General features: G+C 33.5%; 2 protein-coding genes and 2 long non-coding RNA genes across 6 annotated transcripts; 2 read left to right on the top strand and 2 right to left on the bottom strand.

Annotated features, from left to right (window-relative positions):
* Nucleotides 1-1631: 1631 nt before the first annotated feature.
* LOC106344472 (transcription factor bHLH123-like) lies at nucleotides 1632-4343 on the bottom strand. 2 transcript variants are annotated; one of them, XM_013783852.1, is made up of 7 exons: nucleotides 4028-4343; nucleotides 3281-3917; nucleotides 3094-3207; nucleotides 2646-2711; nucleotides 2378-2443; nucleotides 2210-2260; nucleotides 1632-2027 (listed from the first exon to the last, which is right to left on the bottom strand). In XM_013783852.1, the coding sequence occupies exons 1-7, from the start codon at nucleotides 4252-4254 to the stop codon at nucleotides 1878-1880; spliced, it is 1311 nt and encodes a 436-aa protein (XP_013639306.1). In that variant the 5' UTR covers nucleotides 4255-4343; the 3' UTR covers nucleotides 1632-1877. The 2 variants fall into 2 exon arrangements, with proteins under 2 accessions (XP_013639306.1, XP_013639300.1); XM_013783846.1 differs by having other exon boundaries at nucleotides 3281-3920; nucleotides 4028-4342.
* On the top strand, nucleotides 4152-4608 carry LOC106344484. Its single transcript, XR_001270177.1, has 2 exons — nucleotides 4152-4382; nucleotides 4500-4608. It is a non-coding gene; the product is annotated as an uncharacterized LOC106344484 (long non-coding RNA).
* An 863-nt stretch (nucleotides 4609-5471) lies between these two features.
* LOC106344949 (transcription factor bHLH123-like) lies at nucleotides 5472-8183 on the bottom strand. 2 transcript variants are annotated; one of them, XM_013784242.1, is made up of 7 exons: nucleotides 7868-8183; nucleotides 7121-7757; nucleotides 6934-7047; nucleotides 6486-6551; nucleotides 6218-6283; nucleotides 6050-6100; nucleotides 5472-5867 (listed from the first exon to the last, which is right to left on the bottom strand). In XM_013784242.1, exons 1-7 carry the CDS (start codon nucleotides 8092-8094, stop codon nucleotides 5718-5720), a joined length of 1311 nt encoding a protein of 436 aa, XP_013639696.1. In that variant the 5' UTR covers nucleotides 8095-8183; the 3' UTR covers nucleotides 5472-5717. The 2 variants fall into 2 exon arrangements, with proteins under 2 accessions (XP_013639696.1, XP_013639692.1); XM_013784238.1 differs by having other exon boundaries at nucleotides 7121-7760; nucleotides 7868-8182.
* LOC106344961 lies at nucleotides 7992-8448 on the top strand. Its single transcript, XR_001270207.1, has 2 exons — nucleotides 7992-8222; nucleotides 8340-8448. It is a non-coding gene; the product is annotated as an uncharacterized LOC106344961 (long non-coding RNA).
* Nucleotides 8449-11326: the final 2878 nt, after the last annotated feature.

Raw genomic sequence — 11326 nt, 5'->3', positions numbered from 1 at the left:
AACATATGTTGCCAAACCCTAGACCAAAGAATATCATGATTCACTACTTTCACTCATCTATGTAGAAAACAATTCAATTTTATTATATCTTAATTTATATCACTTAAAACTGTTTATAATTACATGATTTTAATTTTTCGCTTATCAAAATATTTTTTACAAAATTTATAAATTGTTTTTAAGATCAACTATACCAGATGACTTCCGTGGACGTCGTCCAGACTTAACAGAATCTCAGAAGAATTAGCGGGGATATATTCGTAAAAATGAGTTCTGTTTTTTTGTTTGGTTCACAAAGGGATGGTTGTAATTTCACAAGGCTTCTGTGTTATTTTTGCATTTGATTCAAGTTTGGGTATACTTTTGCAATCAAAATCAAGTTTTGAGTCATATTTGGTAAATCCCCCTATATAAAAATAGGATAGAATTTTATTTTTCATTTTATAAACGATAACTAAATATATAATGTATAATAATATTTCAAAAATAATTTTGAAATTAGTGAAAATATTTAAATACAATTTTTGAAAATGAAGGTCTTGTAAAAATATTTTTAAATAGATTTGTTAGAATTTACTAAATAAATATATTTATATTTAAAATGAAAATATATCAAAAGATATTATGATTAAAATAGTTCAAAAATTATATATATTATTAGTGTTAATAAAATACATTTAATAAAAAAATTAAATTATGGTTTAATAAAAAATTACACATGAAATAAGTTATTATTTCTATTTTAATAGATAAGATTCCGTATGAACTACTTTTTCTACAACAATTTAATATCTCAAGTAATTTAACTAATAGATAAAAATAGAAATGAAAACCGGCGTTGGCCGATCATCTGACTTCCTTCCACTAACATTATTCTAAAGTTATAAATATCTGACTTAAAGATTTATTTTCTCCCTTGACCAATCAAAATATGCATATCAACACATTATTCTCTTTTAATCATGGAATCTAATATTCCTTTCCAAAATATAAAATAGCTAAAAAAGGAAGAAACAAAAGCTCCTTTCCGCCATAGTTAAATCGCTCTTTCTCCTTCTCTGAATCAATGAAGTCTACTTGAGCTATATAGATCCATACATTCTCCTATAACGAGAAACTTAATATCTATCATTTACATTTTAGTATAACAGCAATAAAAGAAGACTCCCCTAGATGTGTTTCGAAATGTGTTTAGAGACGTTATCGTGTGAAAAGAAAGAAAAATATGTTGGAATGAAAAGTTTTATAAAGATGGAGAAAGTGTTTAAAGTGTTTGAAGAGAAAGAAATTTTGTGAAGAATAAAGATTTTATAACTTAGAAGAAGATTTTTATTACTTGTTACAAGCTTTGTTTATTTCTTGGTGATTCAAAATGAAAGGGGAGTGGAGGTATTTATAGCCTCCAAAATACAAAATATCTTACATATTTTAATCATAAATCTAGAGAATTCTACCATAATATCTAAGATTTTTTTATTATAATTATCTAGATAATTCTATGAGAATATCTAGATTTTTATTCTAAGGAGGTGGAGGATGATTCTAGATATTGGACTAAGTTTGGACTAAAATGATTAGTAAATTATTAGCCCAAAATGTGATCCAAATCAAGTTTAACTTTCAACAAAATATACCTCTCAAATTTCAGTAAATCTTATATATATATCCTCTATATAGTTCTTCAGTTACACATTACTTTGTAGATTAGTTATAAATCAAAATATAAATAACTGGACAAACACGTTTCACTTGTCCATTGACTTATTTTGCTTCTTCGTTTAAAATGCGGTGATTTTCTTATCAACAAATTTTCGTGTATATAGGTTAAAATATATGTCGACCAAGATCTAATGCAACCTTTTCATCTATATATCGATCTATCTAAAAGTCCCACCAAAGGTAGTAGTCCAGAAATCTACTGTAGTATCGTGTGTCACTGGAAATGTGCTCGAAACTGGTACTAAACATAAACCTTGACTTCTAAGATCTGGTTCTTTTGATACTTCTAGCTCTTTCGGATGATCACTCTGCATCATTGTAAAAAGACAAAACATAAATATAATTTTTTGATAACGGCAAACCGTCTCGCTACATTGTTTCTTGGAATAATGCTTTGTCAAATCTTGAAGATGAAGCAACCATTAAATAAATATATACATGTAATAAAGAATACGAGCCGCACGGTATTTCAGTCGTATAATAATTTTACCTGTTGATGCTGTAAAGAAGCTCCACTATTCATGTATGGGTTACTCAGAGCCTGAATTATAATCATTTGCAGGTTTGTACATCGATCAGTAGAAATACAATAACTAACTAACAGAGATGTAGCAACAAAAAAAGTAATTTACTAGAAATAAGGGATGGGCTAACTTACTGAAACTTGTTGGTGTAAGAACTTAATGTATTCAATGGCTTCAGAGAGCACTGAGGCTTGATCAGTCTGACACAAAACCACATGAGGTTCAGTGAAACAAAATCTAAGAATTGTATTTGATGCATTTATCCCCAAAAATAATTATCTATAAATAGACTTTACATATATAAATAAATAAAGATATAGTAATATGATAAGTAATAATGACAGTAGACAAATATACTAATACACACTCATCATCTTTCTGAAAGCTAAAAAGAGATAGTACCTTTCCGAAAGGTGAAACCAATTGTTGGAGTGCAGCGATTCTGTCACTCATTTTCTCCTTCTTCACCTAATTTCAGCAAAATTTAATATTTCTATTAAAAATTCAGGAGAAAAACATAAGAATCATGCAAGAACTTATGGAAGAATGAATTGTTAATACCGAAAAATACAATTTAGCAAGCCTGCTTGTTTTTTGCTGTGATTAGCATGAAATTGGAATGTCTTAAAACTTGTAATTATACAAATGATAAACCTAATTTATTCGCTTAAATAAAGAGTAAAAAGATTCGTTTTTCGTTTGTTTTGGGATAAAACCATGGAAAGTTTTGCACCAAAAAAAAAAACCATGGAAAGTATTGTTCATTTAACTACATTACAAAATATCAAAATAAATAAAGATGCCTTTATTATTTTATTTTTAATAATAAAAGCAAAAGAAATATATATACCTTCAAAGGTGGTGACGGAGAGGTTGCTTCGCTCTTAGCCCTTTTCGCCGCCGGCTGATCTCCTCCGACTCTTTTTACTTCACTGCTACTCGAATCTTTAATCTCCGACATACCCTGCGACGATAACAACACATATAAAACATCCATATACTTACCCAAACGAGCACGTGCAGCTATATATACATACATTAGGTTGTTCGTCAAAACTCGGCGCGTGAATTTGCGGCGGCTGTAACGCCGGAAAATAGTTCGACGACGCGTCATGATGAGTAGGACCCACGTTTCCCGCCGCAGTAGGGTTCCAAAACGTTGCGTTGTTAGAGAATCTCAACGCCGTCTGGTCGTAGTTTCCGGTGGATGAACCGAACTGAGAGTAACCAAGATTTGATGCCTGATGAGTCCTAGACGGCTGCTGATCGGATGAGCCAGGCATGTTGAAGCCAGCTGCTTGATGATGATGATGATGATGAAACATAGCTGAAGAGGAGTTAGGAGTTGTTGCCGTTGGTCCGTACAAAGTGTTTGACGGATTGTCAGAAGAGAAACCTTGACATGTCACTGTGCTACTGTCGGTGCTTGAGCTCCCGTGAGGGCTGAACTGATGATCCAAGAAGAACCCGCGGTTGTTGCTACTCGTCATGTTTAGCTGCGGTTTGAAATCGCTGTTATTGATGCGTGGGTCTCGCCACAAAGCTTGGTGGTGAGAGGGATCAGATTCTTGCAACTGGTATGACGTTGTGTTAGCGTTTGCGTTTGAGGTCGCATCTAAATTGATATTCTCTTGAAGCATCACTCCAAAGCTTGTCTCCGCTTTACTATCTCCTCTTCTTTTGTTCCCCACAAAGTAAAACAAACACACAAAATACACAATCTTAACGCTTATAATTTTATGATTTAAAACAAAAAACAATTAGGAAAGAATTTGAACACTCACAAGAGAGATTGGTTCCATTGATCAACATGTGATTGTGAAGAAAGCCCTAAACCAATCATCTGCAGATGGTGATCAGTAGCTAATGAATGATGAAGCTTATCATGGAAAGCAGCAGAACCACCAGATTCAATTGAGTTTGCTCTCATGGAAGAGGAAGAAGATATCGAGGAAGAAGAAGATACTTTCCACCAGCTTCCTGAGTTGATGAAATCATGATGATCTCCCATGTTTTTTTTTTGTTATCACTATGTGTATACTATATATATGTTGTTGGTGAGATGGATGATGGATCTTAATTTGCTGTGTCTTCTCAGATTGTGCTTCACATGAAATGATGAGGAGCCACACGAGAGAGGTACTTATAAATTTTATCAATTTATATTTTTACTTTCTTTTGTTAAGTTTGTGGTAGGGTTTTCGTTAACTATTTACCAAGACATCTGATTAATGTTATAGGTTGACATATTTTCAGGTGGCTCTCGTTGACTCTTCTGCAGACGTCATGCCCAACTACTACTGCTTCTTCTTCTTTGTCAAAGAATACCAGTATTTCATTTCTCCTATACATTTCTAGTTTTCTTCATGAACAAAACTTACTTAGGTTCTAAATTCGCATCAACTTTTAGGACCAATCAAAGTGCAACATATAGATAATTAAATAAAAATATTGCTTTTTAAAAAAAAAAATCACAGAAAATAGAATGACGTCAATTTTAACGGCGCTAACACCCCGACTAAACTCTAAATCTTAAATCCTAAACCCTAGATCCTAAATCCTAAACTCAAACTCTAGACTTTAAACTCAAACCCTATACCCTAAACCCGAATCCTAGACCCTAAACCCAAACCGTATACCCTAAACCTAAATCATAGACCATAAACCCAAACCGTAAACCCTAAACCTAAACTGTATACCCTAAACCTAAATCCTAGACCTTTTATATGGAACAAAATTTACGTTCATTCTGTTAGGGTGAATCTTTAAATTCACCTCACATTCTAGGACCAATAAAAGTGCCACATAGATTATTAAAAAAAAATTAAATTAGAAAAAAATAGCTGAAAAAGAATAACGCCAATTTTAACGATGATAACACCACCATCTAAACCCTAAAATATGGTTTGGGTTTACGGTATAGGATTTGGGTTTAGGGTATACTGTTTGGGTTTAGGGTTTACGGTTGGAGTTTATGGTCTAAGATTTGGGTTTAGGCTATACGGTTTGGGTTTAGGGTCTAGGATTAATCATAAATCTAGAGAATTCTACCATAATATCTAAGATTTTTTTATTATAATTATCTAGATAATTCTATGAGAATATCTAGATTTTTATTCTAAGGAGGTGGAGGATGATTCTAGATATTGGACTAAGTTTGGACTAAAATGATTAGTAAATTATTAGCCCAAAATGTGATCCAAATCAAGTTTAACTTTCAACAAAATATACCTCTCAAATTTCAGTAAATCTTATATATATATCCTCTATATAGTTCTTCAGTTACACATTACTTTGTAGATTAGTTATAAATCAAAATATAAATAACTGGACAAACACGTTTCACTTGTCCATTGACTTATTTTGCTTCTTCGTTTAAAATGCGGTGATTTTCTTATCAACAAATTTTCGTGTATATAGGTTAAAATATATGTCGACCAAGATCTAATGCAACCTTTTCATCTATATATCGATCTATCTAAAAGTCCCACCAAAGGTAGTAGTCCAGAAATCTACTGTAGTATCGTGTGTCACTGGAAATGTGCTCGAAACTGGTACTAAACATAAACCTTGACTTCTAAGATCTGGTTCTTTTGATACTTCTAGCTCTTTCGGATGATCACTCTGCATCATTGTAAAAAGACAAAACATAAATATAATTTTTTGATAACGGCAAACCGTCTCGCTACATTGTTTCTTGGAATAATGCTTTGTCAAATCTTGAAGATGAAGCAACCATTAAATAAATATATACATGTAATAAAGAATACGAGCCGCACGGTATTTCAGTCGTATAATAATTTTACCTGTTGATGCTGTAAAGAAGCTCCACTATTCATGTATGGGTTACTCAGAGCCTGAATTATAATCATTTGCAGGTTTGTACATCGATCAGTAGAAATACAATAACTAACTAACAGAGATGTAGCAACAAAAAAAGTAATTTACTAGAAATAAGGGATGGGCTAACTTACTGAAACTTGTTGGTGTAAGAACTTAATGTATTCAATGGCTTCAGAGAGCACTGAGGCTTGATCAGTCTGACACAAAACCACATGAGGTTCAGTGAAACAAAATCTAAGAATTGTATTTGATGCATTTATCCCCAAAAATAATTATCTATAAATAGACTTTACATATATAAATAAATAAAGATATAGTAATATGATAAGTAATAATGACAGTAGACAAATATACTAATACACACTCATCATCTTTCTGAAAGCTAAAAAGAGATAGTACCTTTCCGAAAGGTGAAACCAATTGTTGGAGTGCAGCGATTCTGTCACTCATTTTCTCCTTCTTCACCTAATTTCAGCAAAATTTAATATTTCTATTAAAAATTCAGGAGAAAAACATAAGAATCATGCAAGAACTTATGGAAGAATGAATTGTTAATACCGAAAAATACAATTTAGCAAGCCTGCTTGTTTTTTGCTGTGATTAGCATGAAATTGGAATGTCTTAAAACTTGTAATTATACAAATGATAAACCTAATTTATTCGCTTAAATAAAGAGTAAAAAGATTCGTTTTTCGTTTGTTTTGGGATAAAACCATGGAAAGTTTTGCACCAAAAAAAAAAACCATGGAAAGTATTGTTCATTTAACTACATTACAAAATATCAAAATAAATAAAGATGCCTTTATTATTTTATTTTTAATAATAAAAGCAAAAGAAATATATATACCTTCAAAGGTGGTGACGGAGAGGTTGCTTCGCTCTTAGCCCTTTTCGCCGCCGGCTGATCTCCTCCGACTCTTTTTACTTCACTGCTACTCGAATCTTTAATCTCCGACATACCCTGCGACGATAACAACACATATAAAACATCCATATACTTACCCAAACGAGCACGTGCAGCTATATATACATACATTAGGTTGTTCGTCAAAACTCGGCGCGTGAATTTGCGGCGGCTGTAACGCCGGAAAATAGTTCGACGACGCGTCATGATGAGTAGGACCCACGTTTCCCGCCGCAGTAGGGTTCCAAAACGTTGCGTTGTTAGAGAATCTCAACGCCGTCTGGTCGTAGTTTCCGGTGGATGAACCGAACTGAGAGTAACCAAGATTTGATGCCTGATGAGTCCTAGACGGCTGCTGATCGGATGAGCCAGGCATGTTGAAGCCAGCTGCTTGATGATGATGATGATGATGAAACATAGCTGAAGAGGAGTTAGGAGTTGTTGCCGTTGGTCCGTACAAAGTGTTTGACGGATTGTCAGAAGAGAAACCTTGACATGTCACTGTGCTACTGTCGGTGCTTGAGCTCCCGTGAGGGCTGAACTGATGATCCAAGAAGAACCCGCGGTTGTTGCTACTCGTCATGTTTAGCTGCGGTTTGAAATCGCTGTTATTGATGCGTGGGTCTCGCCACAAAGCTTGGTGGTGAGAGGGATCAGATTCTTGCAACTGGTATGACGTTGTGTTAGCGTTTGCGTTTGAGGTCGCATCTAAATTGATATTCTCTTGAAGCATCACTCCAAAGCTTGTCTCCGCTTTACTATCTCCTCTTCTTTTGTTCCCCACAAAGTAAAACAAACACACAAAATACACAATCTTAACGCTTATAATTTTATGATTTAAAACAAAAAACAATTAGGAAAGAATTTGAACACTCACAAGAGAGATTGGTTCCATTGATCAACATGTGATTGTGAAGAAAGCCCTAAACCAATCATCTGCAGATGGTGATCAGTAGCTAATGAATGATGAAGCTTATCATGGAAAGCAGCAGAACCACCAGATTCAATTGAGTTTGCTCTCATGGAAGAGGAAGAAGATATCGAGGAAGAAGAAGATACTTTCCACCAGCTTCCTGAGTTGATGAAATCATGATGATCTCCCATGTTTTTTTTTTGTTATCACTATGTGTATACTATATATATGTTGTTGGTGAGATGGATGATGGATCTTAATTTGCTGTGTCTTCTCAGATTGTGCTTCACATGAAATGATGAGGAGCCACACGAGAGAGGTACTTATAAATTTTATCAATTTATATTTTTACTTTCTTTTGTTAAGTTTGTGGTAGGGTTTTCGTTAACTATTTACCAAGACATCTGATTAATGTTATAGGTTGACATATTTTCAGGTGGCTCTCGTTGACTCTTCTGCAGACGTCATGCCCAACTACTACTGCTTCTTCTTCTTTGTCAAAGAATACCAGTATTTCATTTCTCCTATACATTTCTAGTTTTCTTCATGAACAAAACTTACTTAGGTTCTAAATTCGCATCAACTTTTAGGACCAATCAAAGTGCAACATATAGATAATTAAATAAAAATATTGCTTTTTAAAAAAAAAAATCACAGAAAATAGAATGACGTCAATTTTAACGGCGCTAACACCCCGACTAAACTCTAAATCTTAAATCCTAAACCCTAGATCCTAAATCCTAAACTCAAACTCTAGACTTTAAACTCAAACCCTATACCCTAAACCCGAATCCTAGACCCTAAACCCAAACCGTATACCCTAAACCTAAATCATAGACCATAAACCCAAACCGTAAACCCTAAACCTAAACTGTATACCCTAAACCTAAATCCTAGACCTTTTATATGGAACAAAATTTACGTTCATTCTGTTAGGGTGAATCTTTAAATTCACCTCACATTCTAGGACCAATAAAAGTGCCACATAGATTATTAAAAAAAAATTAAATTAGAAAAAAATAGCTGAAAAAGAATAACGCCAATTTTAACGATGATAACACCACCATCTAAACCCTAAAATATGGTTTGGGTTTACGGTATAGGATTTGGGTTTAGGGTATACTGTTTGGGTTTAGGGTTTACGGTTGGAGTTTATGGTCTAAGATTTGGGTTTAGGCTATACGGTTTGGGTTTAGGGTCTAGGATTTGGGTTTAGGGTATAGGGTCTGAGTTCAAGGTCTAGAGTTTGGGTTTAGGATAAAGGGTTCTAGGATTTAGGATTTAAGATGTAGGGTTTAGGATTTAGCCGGCGGCATTAGCGTCGTTAAAATTAACGTCATTTTTTCAGTGTTTTATTTTTTAAATTTAATATTTTTTATTTAATTATCTATGTTACACTTTGATTGGTCCTATAAAGTGAAGTGAATTTAAAGATTCATAACTTAAGGGGTGAACCTAAATTTTGTTTTTTCTTCGTCTGTCATTTTTGATAAAGTTATATATTTATATTTTCATACTGACCTTCAACTCTTTATATATTTTCTAGGTTTTGTCTTCTTACATCATCATTCCTTTCTATTTTATATCATGATCAGATTATTTCATGTTCAATTAACGTAACTACTTGAAACACTTGGGAGGGGGGAAGGTGTATTCAATAGAAAATTTTAGGTAACATGTATCAAAATGACAAATCTACTGTTATTTGAACATGAATTTTAAAATTTCATTTAAAATCTAGTGTTATTAAATTGACATTTTATAAAGTATTCTGAAATCTACTGTTATTGAAAATATTTTAAATTGTAGACTTTTAAAGTTTTCAAGTGATTTTAAAGTGTTTGAGTGGAGTTTCTTAATTAAGAAAATAAAACTCAGATCCAAGGTTTTAGTTGATATTTTAGAGTGATTTAACAATAAATATCTTTATCTCTGCAATTCATTGAAATCATCTAAAACCTCATTAAAACTCAAATCTTCTCAAATTTTAGATTTAATACACCTCGCTTGGAGATTTTTTTCTTTTGACCAACGATTGTAATAGACGTTTTTAATGTAATTACGTTTAAATTTTTTTGAATTAACGAAATTACGTTTTTCAATTTTTGAATTACAAAACATAAAAAAAAATATTTGTAATAAATTTGTATTTCCATAAGCATCATAAAGATTTGTAATAGACGCTCGCTTCCATATATATTACGTTCACGAAATACCAATTCTTTAAGTTAACACTATCAACTTCGGTACAAGGATATAACAAGTAATAAAGATAACCAATCGTGATATTTTAGTGATAAGGGTTAATTTGGGATTCAGCGTTAGTTTTTTTTTTTTGATTCATGATGCTAAGAACAAAGTGGATGTTTGATTAATAGATTTTGGATTTCGGTTCATGCAGTTTACATGATACCTTAATAATAGACGATATTAATCTGTAAACATTTCCAATTCAAATTAGATAACTAGTATTTTACTTTGGAGTTGATAGAATAGCCAAAAATATTTATATAAAAAGTAATAAATTTTAAAATGTGATGAATTACGGTCTTGACCGTCGTGGAAACTGAAATTCGCACTGTAGATTTTCGTTTAAATTAGGAAAGTAGGAGAACCCTAGTTTCTCAGAGGTCTCGGATATCTGCTAATACCACACGTTAAGCAATCAGAACACGAAACGAGAACAGTAATAAAATAAGAAATCGAAAAAAAGAGTAAGATAGTTCTTATTTCCGAATCTGCGTTTGAGCGTTTACAACAAGGTAAGTGGCTGGGTTACGAGAGCTGTTGGCGAGATTCTTAGTTCTAAAATCCTAAGACGGTAAAAACCTAATTGAGTCGCAGCTCGAATAACAAAAACGGAAAATTGCCTAAAATCGCTCTAAGTGCTCAGTTTGCTGTCCCCCCGTCCTCCTCTAGGACTCCTTATATACTCGCTCCTAGGTCGGTTTACGCTTTTCTCCTTCTGCCCTTAAGCCGTTGTAGCCTAAAAATGGAGATATTTTGTTTTTCCTGATCTTTCGTGATTATCTTTGGAAACTTCAAATTTATCCGTGGAAACTTGACATTTATCCATTTCTTGCGAGCCAAGCATAAACCGTCATACGGCATTAAGAAATCGCAAGTGGGCTTCGAGCTACGTTTTAGGCCTTCCTCAGACCGTCTTTGACTCGAAACGCTTTATTACGGCTTCCTCGATAAAAACAAACTTCCCGTGGTTTTTATCGTAAAGTTTGGTTGATGACTCCGAGTGACGAAAAACACGAAATGGTTTAGCGACGGTTTTCGGGAGATAGCATTAAAGAGTAGACGAGAATGCACAGATTCGTGTCGTATCGACGTTTTAAGAGAGCTCGGTCGCTACCTAGCGACCGAGCCGTGTGCGTGCTTGGTCGCTGTGTAGCGTCCTAGATTGGCTTTTCC

Source organism: Brassica oleracea, chromosome C1 (assembly GCF_000695525.1).
Source record: "Brassica oleracea var. oleracea cultivar TO1000 chromosome C1, BOL, whole genome shotgun sequence".
Taxonomy (NCBI): domain Eukaryota; kingdom Viridiplantae; phylum Streptophyta; class Magnoliopsida; order Brassicales; family Brassicaceae; genus Brassica; species Brassica oleracea.
This window is presented reverse-complemented; position numbering and strand designations above follow the sequence as displayed.